Source organism: Podarcis gaigeae (genome assembly GCF_964106915.1).
Source record: "Podarcis gaigeae genome assembly, chromosome: 4".
In the NCBI taxonomy this organism is placed as follows: Eukaryota; Metazoa; Chordata; class Lepidosauria; order Squamata; family Lacertidae; genus Podarcis; species Podarcis gaigeae.
Genome location: NC_139677.1, coordinates 99,994,235 through 100,008,578, shown reverse-complemented (window position 1 = coordinate 100,008,578; position 14,344 = coordinate 99,994,235). Strand labels below are relative to the sequence as shown.

Sequence of the window (14,344 nt, the reverse complement as noted above, 5' to 3'; positions counted from 1 at the left end):
CACCACTTTAACCGCTTTGCACTATGAAGCAACCCATGCATTTGTTTTTTTTTAAAAAAAGAATAGTCAAGCGGGGATTCGAACTCGGATCCTCGCTGTAGCAAATTGATTCTGTAAATCACGCACGTGGCAAATGCGTGCTTTTGGCCACTTGCATCTTTCAGTTACACGCCATGGAACTGGACTTGGCTGCAACTCCATGCTGCATTTACACACACGAGGGCACACACTTCTTTGACACTGCTTAATTGGTGGAGAGGCCTGTAGCCCAGAGCTCTGTGGGTTCTCTGGTACAGAGGGAGATCTCACTGAGCAAGGAGCTTTGGGGGAAGCTCTGCAAATGCCCTGCAGATGTGCCCATGAAACTATCTCCAGCTGTGGAGTTATCTCCCTCAGGAGGTCTACATGAACCCTCCCGGCCTCCCTAAAATTGTTTTATTCCGTTCTGCTTTTTAGTGTAGATTTTTCCAGCTTGATATTTTATATCTCTGCTGTTTTTTAAGTATTTTTTGCTCCATAAGAGGCACCTGAACATAAGACGCACCTAGTTTTTAGAGGGAGAAAGCAAGAAAAAAAATATTCTGCGCAGAACACGTAGGCGGCTCTTGCTTTTCTTGTTTTAAACCCTTCCATCCCTCCTCCTTTGCTGAGAAGCCAGCAGAGCAAGCTGCGCGTCTCTCGCTGAAGCTAGCAGAGCAAGAGCGATAGCTGTGCAGTGCTTCTTCTGCTGGCTTCCCAGGGAAGCGGGACGAGGGACGAAAGGGAGCTCTTACAAGGGAGCGCTGAGCAGAGCCTGGCAGGTGTGGGAAGGGACAGAGGGCAGCCCGTCAGTCCCTTCTCCCACCTCGCGGAAAAGCCCCGTGTGGCTCTTTAAAGGAAGTGGGGCTCTTGGGGGCTTTCCCCCAAGGTGGGAGAAGGGACTGGTGGGCTTCCCTTCTCCCACCTCGCAGAAAAGCCCCCAAGAGCCGCACACACGCTCCACGCGGCACTTTAAAGGGAGCGCTGAGCAGAGCCTCCCGCCTGCATTCGCTCCATAAGACGCACACACATTTCCCCTTACATTTTAGGAGGGAAAAAGTGCATCTTGTGGAGCGAAAAATACAGTAATATCAATTTCAGGGTCTTGCTTTTAAATTTGTTTTCAATGCATTGGGTTTTTAAAAAAAGAATTGTTATGCTTTTGTTATGTAAACGCATGTCTGCCTTTCTTCCTTTTTTTCCTGTGAAGCCAAAAGCAGCTTACAAAGTAATCCTTTTAACTTGTTGTTTGCTCACCTTGGATCACTGTGACAAATCGGTCTTGGATATAGTATTCATAAATAACAAAACATTTTTGCCAGTCGCAGAATTACGGTGAATGAATGAATGCTTCTATTCCTGTCGTTTGAAATGGTTTGTTAAGATAACCCTGAAAAGAGGCTACTATGCAGGCCCGACTCTTTGTAGGCAGAAACCACCCGGTTTACTTTGTTGCAGCTCTTCCTACTGTTTATTCCTTGCATTGCAGGTATCTCCATCTCCAGCACCCCAGAATTCTCTGGCGCCACTGCCGCTCTACGACCAGCCTCCAACCAGTCCTTTCCACAGCCCTGATAAGAGAAGCTCCCAGTATTTCCCAAGGTCTCCAACGACAAATGGTAAGAGAGATGAAAGCTCTAATGCTAAGATGAAAGCCTGGGTGTCGCTGTGTACCCTGCATGAGAGAATAGCCAAATTTTGTAAGAAGATGGAGCAGGTTTATTTTTTAAAAAAAATATTTATTATTTTTAAAGCTTACAAAAAAGAAAGAAGAGAAAGAAAACAAAAAAAGAAAACAATACAATATATAAACAATACAAAACACAACCTTAACACATTAAACTAAACATAATAAACAAAACAAAACAAAACAAAAACAATTTAAAAGCATACATCATACCTTTTCCATACTCTATCTTTCATTCCCTTGTTTCATCGACCTCCTCTCACCTCCCTCTTTGTATTCCACTTCCATTAATTGTTTCAGCAATTCCTTTCCATCTTTCTCTATTTTCTATCATATAAATGTCTTAACATATTTTAAATCTTATTTCCATTAAAACTAGTATACTTATTTAAGCTTAACTCCTTATAACATTTCTACTAAGGCCATAAAATTTCATTCCAACATTTTTCTATCACTCATTAATTTTACAATATTTCTATATATAGACTTTAAATTTTCCAATCTTCTTCCACCATCTCCTCTCCCCGGTCTTGGACTCTGCCAGTCACTTCCGTCAGAAGATGGAGCAGGTTTAATGTATGGTGTAGCAGGGAGCAATGCAAACCACTGGGGTTTGCACTTCTGACTTTTCAAAGTCCTGCATACACCAGGAGCTGGGGCAGCAGCGGCGGTGGATAACCAGAAAATAAAGACTCTCAGAATGTTAAATTTTGAATGAGGTGTTGTTCTCTTATGTGGCCACACAGAAAACACACATCCCTGAAGTTTATGAATCTCCATTGCAAAAGAAAAAAGTCCCCCCAAAATTAATGTTCTTACACAAGGCTTGAAATCCCAAAGTTCTCCACTCAGCATGTCAGTGGTGCAGCCTATGTGACCGATTTCGTCTGGAAGCAAATATTGTCAGGGACTGGCTGGACGAGGAGGAATGGTGGGAGAAGAGGAAGGCTCAGAGCCCAGGGAGTGGCAGTGGTGGGGACACTGAAGACAGGTCAGAGTTTGAAGGGAGGGGGGGCAGAATGGTTGGGTGCTGAACAAGCAACAGGCTGGAGTGAGAGAGAGGAAGAAGAGGCAGGAAGCACTGCAGACGCAGGACAGGCAGCTGAGGAGGAGGTGGGGGCTGAGGCTGCAACAGATTCACAAGAGCCGGCCAGTCCTACTGTATTTGGCTCCCCTCCTCCCTTGTCTACAAGGGCATGGAGTGCTTTGTGTGGAGCAGAGCAAAGATAACCGAGTCCCTTCCCAGCAGAGTTTAAGACTGCTGGGAAAACAGCCGGACGGGGAGGTGACTAAGGAGGAAGTGGGAGGCACAGATCGTCAGTTCTGGCAACTGCTTTACAGGGGCCAGTCTTGCTCGTAGCTTTATCTGTTCGTATTCTGTTTCCTTGAATAAAGGATCAGCTTTACTGCTCGTCTCTGTGCTGACCTGCAGCTGCACCAGTCCTGACATACGTTTGTTTTGTTTCTCTCCCCACTCCCCACCAGTTTCAGAAAACAGCTACCCTGCAAACTCTCCTGGATTCTCTCAGCCACCACGACCTCTTCCCGAAAGCACTTCGTATGGCAAACTAAGACCAGTAAGTTTTCCAAACGCACCGCAGAGCTATAGAAATTGAGTGTTGTTGCTTTGACTGGGGCCAAACACAAACTGGACTAGAAACAGTCTGCTGCACGCTGCACCTTTGGGCAGAACGTTGTCATTACATTTCATTGGTGGCCAGCCTGAGATACGGTTGCCATGGGTAGCTGAGTCTTCTTGGATAAGAGGCTTGTAAGATTGGTTGTGGCACAGGGTGAGACCCGTTCTCCTCTGTTCCTCTACTTCCTGCTCCCTAGTACAGTAGACCAGAGAGCAAGTGATTCCAGACTAATTGTCGTGGTGCCAGTGGCGCAGTCCTGTGACTCCACGGGGCTCAGGAACCTTGCAAGATTTTTGAGTGCTGGCAGGGAGCATGTGCAGGAAGTGGTATATAATGACAGGACCATGTTCTTCCTGCCCCCCCCCCTCATCAAGGCTGTGCTGGAGCAGTCAAGCAGATCCCAGGGACGAGGGTAGAAGAGGAGTTTGGTCGCGGATCACCCTCTTTCCACGATGCGATGCTGAGAGGCGTCCAGTCTTTCACACCCCAAATGTGAAAGGCATCAGATACATGAAAAACCTAAGAAGAGCCACGCTAAGTCAGACCACAGATCTAGCTAGCCCAGTACGCTCTTTCCAACAGGGGTTGGCTGCCTGCTTGCATAAAAACCCAGCAGGGACACGGGTGGCGCTGTGGGTTAAACCACAGAGCCTAGGACTTGCCAATCAGAAGGTCAGTGGTTCGAATCCCTGCGACGGGGTGAGCTCCCGTTGCTCGGTCCCAGCTCCTGCCAACCTAGCATTTCAAAAGCACAAAGTGCAAGTAGATAAATAGGTACCACTCCGGCGGGAAGGTAAACGGCGTTTCCGTGCACTGCTCTGGTTCGCCAGAAGTGACTTAGTCCTGCTGGCCACATGACCCGGAAACTGTACGCCAGCTCCCTCGGCCAATAAAGCGAGATGAGCGTCGCAACCCCAGAGTCGGTCACGACTGGACCTAATGGTCAGAAGTCCCTAGACCTTTACCTTTGAGGCATAGCAGCAGTAGTCCTGTTGCTATAGCCACAGCATCTCATGTTCAGAAGCAGACTGAATAGATGGGAGGCTCCATTTAGCTCTCCTGGCACAACAGGCAAACCATCTCGTAACTTTACCCTTGATTTGTGGCACCCTTCGCCACCACTGCTGTAAATAAGGAAGTACACCGCAAGTAAAATAGGGAGAAACCCACCAAGATCTTTGCTGAGCACCCCAACCAGCGGCAGCTTGTGGTGGAGGGAGCTATTGATAGCTAGTAGCCGTGGAGGCAGCGATGCTTCTGAATACAAGTTGCTGGAAACCGCAGGAGGGGAGAAGAGAGCTCTTGCGCTGGCCTTCTTGCAGGTTTTCCACAGGCACCTGGTCGGCCACTGGGGGAGCTAGATGCTGGTCTAGGTGGGCCATAACACCGGTCTTGAAAGACCTACATTGGCTCCTAGTACGTTTCCGAGCACAATTCAATGTGTTGGTGTTGACCTTCAAAGCCCTAAAAGGCCTTGGCCCCGTAGACCTGAAGGAGCATCTTCACCCCCATCGTTCAGCCCAGACACTGAGGTCCAGCGCTGAGGGCCTTCTGGCAGTTCCCTCACTGCGAGAAGCCAGGTTACAGGGAAGCAGGCAGAGGGCCTTCTCGGTGGTGGCACCCACCCTGTGGAACACCCTCCCACCAGATGTCAAAGAGAAAAATAACTACCAAACTTTTAGAAGACATCTGAAGGCAGCCCTTTTCTGGGAAGTTTTTAATGTGTGACACTCTGATGTATTTTTAATCTTTGTTGGAAGCTGCCCAGAGTGGCTGGGGAAACCAAGCCAGATAGGCGGGGTGCGAATATTATTATTATTATTATTATTATTATTATTATTATTATTATTATTATTATTATCCAGCAGGCTCTTCTGTTCTTAAACTGCATGCATGAGGACCATGGTTGGCTCTGTGCTCAGTTTGGTTTCTCATGCTCGGTTTTGTTTCAGGTGCGAGCTGCCCCTCCCCCTCCCACGCAGCATCGCAGGCCGACAGAGAAGATTGAGGATGTTGAAATCACCTTGGTGTGACCAGCAGGGACGAATTGCGCAGTAGTTCTACAATCAAGGCCAAATGTTGGCGATGTTTGGTCCGCTCTCATTCTTGGGCACCTTTGCATGTTGATGATGATGAAGATGATGGAAGAGACTTTTTTAAAAAAGACTTGAGGAGAAGCGGGAGGATTCTCCAGGGCCCTTGACGTGGCGGTGGCCCCTTCTTCCCACGGTCATTAATATTTTGTGCCTTTTAATTTGTTGCTGTTTGGTTCCACTTTATATATCTGCCATCCTTACTCCTTTAGCACAAAATCAAGCAGAGGAACGCCTTTGCAGCTGAAAAGCTGGCCGTCTCAGTTTCCAGCGGAGGCTTCTGGGAGCTCCCCATTCCGTGCCGCTTACAGCCGGTCTACAGATCGCAGCTTCCCTTGCGGCAACAGTTCTGCAGGTTGACTTTTCCCCATAACTGTTGCAGCGTGTAGCACCACGAGTTAAGGTCCCCTTCCTCGTCGCATCAGACACCTTGAGACCTCTTGACGAGGGAAATGGCGATTTTAAGCGGTGCTTGCGGGCTGCAGCAGGAACAGAAAGTCACCACAGGAATACATTTCTGCAAGGTGGAAGCAGGGCATGTAGGCCAGCCCATAGTCTTGCATACATAAACCATGTGCATTAGTACAGTATATTACTGTTGCCATAGGAATGTGTCAAAAAAAAAATCCTTTTTCCTATTCAAGTAGTGTTACTTATCTGATTAGGTTTATTAATCAGAATGTATGGCAGAGGAGGGGATGCACACAAGTGTAAGTTAAAAAAGAGGCTGGCTCCTCTCTCTCCCCCCCCTTTCTCTCCCCTGCCCCGAACAAAAGATGAAACAAACAAACAAAAAAACCCAATCCTACAACTAAAGCACTGCAGATCCTATTGGGGTTAATTACTTCCGTGCGCACCTCTTTTCGTAATTAACCGCGAAACCCCAGCGCTGAACGTTCCTTTTGTATTGATATTTATGCAGCGCATTTAGTAATAGAGTATCTACTACTACAGAAATGCTGACTTAGTAGCAACGACATGTTTTTCTTAGGGTAAAACTGAATAAGCAGGATTCTCACCGTAGAGCTGGAACTAGCTGTTCATTTCCTCTTTGAGAGGGTTTCCCCCACCCACCCAAACCCACCGCCCTCCCCTCCTTTTGTACTTGTGTCTCTCCTGGCCCCAGTCTTTGCTGCGTAGTTTGCTCTCTTGACATTAGCAGTATCTTTTGGACACTGGAACATCCAGCTAGAGTGAAGAAGTTTTAAATGTTTAGAATATTGACGTGTGGTGTCTAGCTTTAGCTTTGGGTAGTGCTAGCTCAGAACGCCGCGCCAAGCCCAACGGCCAGCCTCAGACCCAGGGGGCAGCAGCGATGTCGGCTGGAGACGGACAGCCCTTTGATTTCTCCTCCTCACCCCCAACGGCGTTGAAAGAGGCCCAGCGGCGCCGTTGCCGCCTCCCGCCTGCAGCACCCGTTTTGCTTGCCTCTGTTCCAAAAGGCTTTCGAATAATCTCCCCACCCCCAGCCAGCTCTGCAAAAAAATCTGAAAAACCTGCTTGGCAGAGAAAATGGCACCGGGTCAAAAGAAATCGAAAACAAGGCCTCCGTCTTGCCTCTCTCTCTCTCCCCCCCCCCCCCCGCACTTGGGACTAGGGGCAGGGGAATGGCAACCTTGCCCTCCCCAAATCAAGCTCAAAAGTCCATCCCTGGGGTCTTGCCATCTCCGTCACCCCACTTTTGAGGGCGGAGAGCGGAAAGTAGATGTTCTTGGGGGGGGGCACGGCGGAGAGGCCCCTTCCAAACCCCGGTTTCTCTGAGCGAAAGCCACTTGCGACTTACAAGAGAGGCGGTCGTTTTGTAGTTGAATAACAGTCAAATAAGGGGGAGGAAAAGTATTTCGGGTGGAATTAGTCTCTGAGGGGCAATACTCAAGAGGGAAAAGGAAGAAGGGGCAACCATTTGAATCAAATTCCGTCCCAAGTCGTTTCCAACCAAAGGGCTGGGATATATATTTTTTTAAAAACCACCTACAGAAATGTTCTTGGAGCTGAAACGTCAGTCCTGTCGAAAGAGCTCTTGTATGTTCATTCTCCAGCCAACCCTCCCGGCCCCCTGCAAAGCGAGTAAAACCTAGAATCCGTTTCCGCACTTTGTTGCCTAATGGAGTACATCTTCCTTTTTTTTCCCTTTTTTAATTCCGTGGCTGCATTTCGTGAAACCGTTTGGTGAGATTTTCATCTTAAAACTTTGCACAAATAATCTTGGCTGGGTCTCTGGACATATGACTGTTTTTGCCAATTTTTTTATTTCCCTTTCGTTTGGTTGGCCTGAGCAAGGGAGGAGCTGTTTGAAGCCTAAAAGCGCCTTCGGCAGCAATTGCCAAATATCTGGCAGATTTCCTGTGAAGAATTTTTGGGGGGAGGGGGTGGGGGGGTTGCAGGGGGGGTGCTAATTCTGTCCTGTTGATCTGTTTGAGGTCTTTTAAAAAAAAATGTTTATCAAACTTATTCTTAAGTTTTTTTAAAACAAAAAACAACACAAATCCAATTTTTTAAAGAGCTGTACTGCATACATTTTAAAATGCTTCATGAAAAACGTTGCCAATAATATCAACATGTTCCATTTGGTTGGCCAGTTTCCCCGCATATTTTTTTGTGTGTGTTACCCAGACTCTCAAAATTCAGAAAGTGTTATTTAAAAAAAAAATCTTCTTAGTTATATTTTAAAAATATTTTCTGTAAGAGCTGCTAATTTTTATTTAAAAAATAAAAGTTGTAAAAATACACCTCCTTTTTAAACTTCATACAGGGCATGCAATAGAACATATCACTGTGTACACCGACAGTACACTTGAAAGCAGAACTTTGAATGCTTTCTTTATATTGGCTGTAAAACTTTGTATTTATTATGTATAAAATGTTGAATAATAAAAAGTGGCTTTAAATCATGGGGTGTGGCTTAGTGCATATTGAATGCTGAGGCATTGCCTTTCATCAAGCTTGAACAAGTGGGGCAATTTTTTAAAGGGATTTAGGGTGGTGCTGTGGGTTAAACCACAGAGCCTAGGACTTGCTAATCAGAAGGTCGGAGGTTCGAATCCCCGCAACGGGGTGAGCTCCCGTTGTTCGGTCCCTGCTCCTGCCAACCTAGCAGTTCGAAAGCACGTCAAAGTGCAAGTAGATCAATAGGTACTGCTCCGGCGGAAAGGTAAACAGCATTTCTGTGCGCTGCTCTGGTTCTCCAGAAGCGGCTTAATCATGCTGGCCACATGACCCGGAAGCTGTACGCCGGCTCCCTTGGCCAGTAAAGCGAGATGAGTGCCGCAACCCCAGAGTCGGTCACGACTGGACCTAATGGTCAGGGGTCCCTTTACCTTTACCTATAAACCTGAATGTCAGCAGCTGTCTTACCCTGAATCGGACCTTTGGCCCATCTCAGTTCAGTATTGCCTTGACCAATCGGCATTTGCTCTCCAGGGTCTCGGACAGAGGCTCTTGGGGTGACTTACAGATCAATACGATCAAGAATCGTAGAGGCAGGAAGCATCTTGAGGGTCATCTAGTAAAAACAAAACCATCAACCAAAGCAATGTCCAGTTCTTCCACTTCATCATCCATACATTTCAATCTCACACATACACACACGCTTGTTTGATATACATCCTCAATATTACAATGCTCATAGAATTTTAGGAAGGATGCGGGTGGTGCTGTGGGTTAAACCACAGAGCCTAGGGCTTGCCGATCAGAAGGTCGGCGGTTCAAATCCCCGCAATGGGGTGAGCTCCCTGTTGCTCGGTCCCTGCTCCTGCCCACCTAGCAGTTCGAAAGCACAAAGTAGAAGTAGATAAATAGGTACCGCTCCAGTGGGAAGGTAAACGGCGTTTCTGTGCACTGCTCTGGTTCGCCAGAAGTGGCTTAGTCATGCCGGCCACATGACCCGGAAGCAGCACATTTAAGTGAGCCAGGTCCAAACCAAAGAGAACTAGCAACTTCAGTTGACAGAATGTGTGCAACTTGCAGATTTAACATCTAGAACAGGCCTAGGGAAACTCGGCCCTCTGGATGTTTTGGGACTACAGTTCCCATCATCCCTGACCACTGGTCCTGTTAGCTAGGGATGATGGGAGTTGGAGTCCCAAAACATCTGGAGGGCCAAGTTTGCCTATGCCTGATCTAGAATAAGAGAGCAAGAAGAACATACGTTTAAAGAAGATTGGAAAACATCAAAAATATACGGCTGAAAACGCTGGCAGCACTAAGATAAGTAATTTTTGATGGATGTAAAAGTGGGAAATTGATTTGAATGGTTATAGTAAAATATGCAGGGATGTATGATATGTAAAATGAACCGTGGAAAGAGAAAAAGGGGGAAGTCATTGGCTATTTTAAAGTTCGTAAAACGTTCATTTGAAATTGTAAAACAGAAAATTTAATAAAAATTATCATTGAAATAGCACAGGTACAAGCCAGGTGTTGTTACACGTGGAAAAGCTGGACCGATGAGCTGAGTAAAGAGACCAAAATGGCTGGGGAGGGGGGTGGAGCACATAGTGTGGGGCAGACCCTATCTATCTATCTATCTATCTATCTATCTATCTATCTATCTATCTATCTATCTATCTAATCTAATCTATCTATCTATCATTTATTTATTTATTTACTTATTTACTTACTTACTTACTTACTTACTTACTTACTTACTTACACACACCCCAACCAGAGCCGGGCTCAGGGCAGCTAATACTAGTAAAATTACAATAAAAACATAGGGCGGGGGAGGAAAAAAAACAATTTAAAATACAGGTTAAAATGCAATTTAAAATGCAGCCTCATTTTAAAAGTAGCCCATAGATCAAAACCATAAGGGGGGGGAAACATAAGGGTCAGACTGAGTCCAAATCCAAGGCCAGGCTGAACAGCTCCATCTTGCAGGCCCTATGGAGAGATGTCAAGTCCCGCAGGGCCCTGGTCTCTTGTTCCACCAAGTCGGGGCCAGTGCTGAAAAGGCCCTGGCACTAGTTGAGACCAATCTAACCACCTTGTGACTTGGGACCTCCAAAGTGTTGTCATTTGTGGACCTTAAGGTCCTCCGTGGGACATACCAGGGAGAGGTGGTCCCGTAGGTACGTGGGTCTTAGGGCTTTAAAGGTCAAAACCAGCACCTTGAACCTGACCCTGTACTCCACCGGGAGCCATTGCAGCTGGAAAAGCACTGGGTGAATATGCTCCCATGGCAGAGACCCCGTGAGGAGCCTCGCTGCAGCATTCTGCACCCGCTGGAGTTTCTGGGTCAGTTTCAAGGGCAGCCCCACGTAGAGCGTGTTACAGTAGTCAAGCCTGGAGGTGAGCGTCGCATGGATCACTGGCCAGATCAGGGCACTGGGAGATGTGGCAGATGAGCTGCTTTTCCTGCATGGTAAGAATTGTGCAGTGTGGAAAATGGCAAAGTTGGGTATAAATCTTCCAGGCCGCTGCAAGCTGACTGTGTGAGCGAAAGAGAGAGATCTTCCTGTTATCTACACAGCAGGAACCGTGAGATGCTGAAGATGTGTTTGCAAAGGTGAGCTGCTCCTATCTGTCCCCAGCATTAAACCCAGAGGAACTGGGGTTATAAAACTGATTGAAGGCTCTGACCGGAATGAGAACAAGCCTCTGCATTGCAGGAGAGGAGGGAGGAAGAAGAGGAACCATTTTTACGGACGGATGGAAAGGGAAATGCACGCCGAGGAAACTAGGAGTCCTTGAGTCAGGGGTTGCTATGTGCAAATGAAGGGGGGGAAAGCTGTCTGCAGATTATCATCCGAGTTGGAAGGGGCCCTCCAGAGGTCATCTTGACCAACCCCCTGCGACGCAGGAATCACAACTGAGTTTCTGAACCCCAGCAGATCCACTTTGGTTAATGTGAGTATATCGCAGAGAATAACTTGTAAGCTGCACAGTATTTCCTCCTGAAAGTCAATGATGAGGAAGGCCAACCCATTTCACACGCCGGGGCGGCCGATTCTGCAAGCCCTTTAGAATGGCTTTCAACCCTTCAATGAGAAAACTCAGACAAAAGAACAACCTTGCAGGTAGAAAGCCACCAATGGTGTGGATTCCCCCCCCCCCCGTGTTTTGCACTCGCTGCAATAATAATATTATAATAATTTATTATTTGTACCCTGCCCATCTGGCTGGGCTTCCCCAGCCACTCTGGGCGGCTTCCAACAAGGATTAAAAATACATCAAAATGTCACACATTTAAAACTTCCCCGAACAGGTCTGCCTTCAGATGTCTTCTAAATGTCAGGTAGTTGTTTTGAGGCACCTAATCATAAGCCTGCATTTTTATCAAAGCTTATATATTGCAATCAAGGCTTGTATTTAAAAATGAGCTTAAAAAAAGGATTTTCAAATGTTTCATGCCAGGCAGAAAGAACCTTGGCAAGAGGTTTTTCTCCTAAGACAAGGGGGGCCCCATTGATTTATAGTAGAAAAACAATTCTCAAAGTCATAAAAAGGGAGAATTACATATGCTGCCCCAAGGCTGAAAAAACACAATTAAGAATGGGTAAATAAGTAAAATAATACCAATGTGCCTCCCAGTAAAATGAGCCAGATCTTCTTTCCAAGGTTGAAAGGCCAAGAGCAGTGAAAAAGGCAACTGGCTTGGCTAGAAGAAAAGAGAGCATTTTTGGGAAATTTTCTAAAGCTGTTTCTTTCTTAAACTGAGAGAGTTAAAAAAGGCAATAAATGTTGGGAAGAGCTAATGGGAGAAGCATCTAGCTGGCTGGGAAAGGAGGGGGAAAGGGGGGAGGTGTACACTGAAGAGGTTTATTTTAAAAGCTGTGTTTTTTTACTGAGTTCCTTCCTTTTTACTTTGAGAAGCTTTATTCTTTTAAAAGGCTACCTATGATAAATGAATGAAATATATTAGCTTAAATATATTGGCTTAAATGTAATTATGCAAAGGATTTAAGGAATGCTAGATTCTTATTTCATATGGTTGTAAGAGTTGTATTTATCCTGAAATTAAGTCAGCCACCAGCCTAGCCCCCCTGCCAGACAGAAGACGCCATCCAAGCACTCTTGATATATGGTTGTCAGGCATTTGTTTAGAAACTTTCAAATGAAGGAAATCTTTCAATATTGATGTGAAACTCAAGATCCTTGACATCTGTTGAACATAAAAATGTAAGATTAAACATTTGTTTTAGAAGGCAATAGGGCAAGGAGGGCAAGAGGTGAGCTGGTAATTAAGATTCCATGTAAGATATATTATTACTTATTTGTCATATATATAGCTCTTTGTCTCCCTTATAAGGACAGGAGGATATGGGTGTATCTTTTGTGATTGGTTCTAGCAAACAGCCAATAGGAATATTCAACCAGGCTGATTGGACAGAGGCAGCCACAGGAGGAGCAAAGGGGGCTGGATTAAGGGAATATAAGTGCTGGCCAGGATGGCAAGAGGCCAGGCCAGAGCTTGGTAACCATATACCACTGTGCCTCTCATTTATTTGTCTGACAAATAAATTATTATTTTAATTTCTCTATTGCTGCGTTGAATATTTCATTCCAGCTAAGCGTTAACCACAAGCAGGGTGCTACATTTTATGGTGCCCCTGTGACTCGGATAAGTGGTCTGCTGGAACGCAGCCCCTTCGCCCTACTGGGCAGGGTACAAGAGAGAGGACAACTGCCTACCCAAAGCGCGCACTGGTAAATTTTTCCAGGGGGAACGCAGAAGACTCGTCTGTCTGATACCCTGCTCATTGGCGGCGACGGACCGGGGGAAACAGGGAACCAACCAAGGGTAAGTGCACAAAGGGATTTTTGGCCCTCCAATTAATTAGGAGGAAGAGAAGTCTTGATCAAACTTCTGCGTCTCAGTAAGGGGAAACTGAGTACGCTAGGTGGTTGGGTACATCAGATGGTGATCTGGTGTAGGGAAAGGGAAGGATTGGGAGGTAGAGTGTGGTGAAGTATCTAGCGCATTGTATGTGTGAGAAAGTACAGAGCAATCTGTAGCTGACCTGAGTGTGGAGTGGGCAGTACTTCGGTTCCCAGTGAGGCGACTCCATCTGGGCAAGGAAACTCACGAAGTGTGTGTGCGAGTGACTGAGTGGATACTTCACAGGGCCATACAATGGGAGTTGGGGGTTCAAAGGGGGAAAATACACCTCTTGAGTGTATGTTAAATAATTTTAAGAAAGCCTTCTCAGGGGCATATGGAGTCAAAATGACGCCAGAGCGCTTGAGAACGTTATGTGAACTAGAATGGCCGAAACAAAATACTGAATGGCCATCTCAGGGAACTTTTGATATAAATTTAGTAAGCAAACTTTGGTCTAACATCGCCAAAGAAACTGGAGGGTGCCCAGAACAATTTCCATATATAGATTCCTGGCTGAGCACATTAAATAAAAATCCTCCATGGATAAGGAAATGCAAAGTCAAACGATGCAAATTATTGGCTGTAAAAGCTGAAGCTAGGAAAGGAATCTTGCCAAATAAACTCAAACCCATTTTTGAGGGACCAGAGGAAGAGGTGCTTCCACCTCCACCCTATGCTCCACATCGAAGGGAGCCTAATCCAAACACTCCACCAGTTGTAACCCCAAGGCAAGAAAGTGGAATGAATAATGGGAGTGGAGTCATAGAGCTTGATTCCTTGATAGATTATGATAAATATCTTCAGGAGGCATTGGAGTCCTATAATAAAGCCCAAGCAGAAGTGGTTATTCCACCTGTGACTCCTAATAGACCTCCATCTACAGTCTCCTTTAGTGGAACAACTGATTGCCCACCCCAAACCCCTGTACATCCAAGTCCTAGAGAATTATTACAGAAGTTACAGGGAGACCTTAATCGGTCAGCAAGCAATACAGCCAGGCGTATAAAGCTGCTAAAAGAACGCCTTGGGACAAATACCATCCCCTATGATTTGAGGCCCCTAGAGCAAAGCGAAGAGAAAGATC

The 14,344-nt window shown here is 46.1% G+C and overlaps 1 protein-coding gene and 1 long non-coding RNA gene across 10 annotated transcripts in view; both read left to right on the top strand.

The window, feature by feature from the left end:
* FCHSD2 (FCH and double SH3 domains 2) overlaps positions 1-8,329 on the top strand; it is a 149,568-nt gene extending 141,239 nt beyond the window's left edge. For 4 of the 9 annotated variants that reach the window (XM_083736592.1, XM_083736591.1, XM_083736587.1 and 1 more), the window contains exons 18-20: positions 1,508-1,637; positions 3,197-3,282; positions 5,298-8,329. In XM_083736592.1, coding sequence (XP_083592718.1) covers positions 1,508-1,637; positions 3,197-3,282; positions 5,298-5,378 — 297 coding nt within the window. In that variant the 3' untranslated portion in view covers positions 5,379-8,329. Of the gene's footprint in view, positions 1-1,507; positions 1,736-2,274; positions 2,639-3,190; positions 3,283-5,297 lie in introns of those variants that run through there. The other 5 variants (XM_083736590.1, XM_083736588.1, XM_083736586.1 and 2 more) reach the window with 3 other exon arrangements.
* The window catches only part of LOC310844042, a 207,123-nt gene that overhangs the window by 172,841 nt on the left and 19,938 nt on the right, over positions 1-14,344 (top strand). The window lies entirely within an intron of this gene.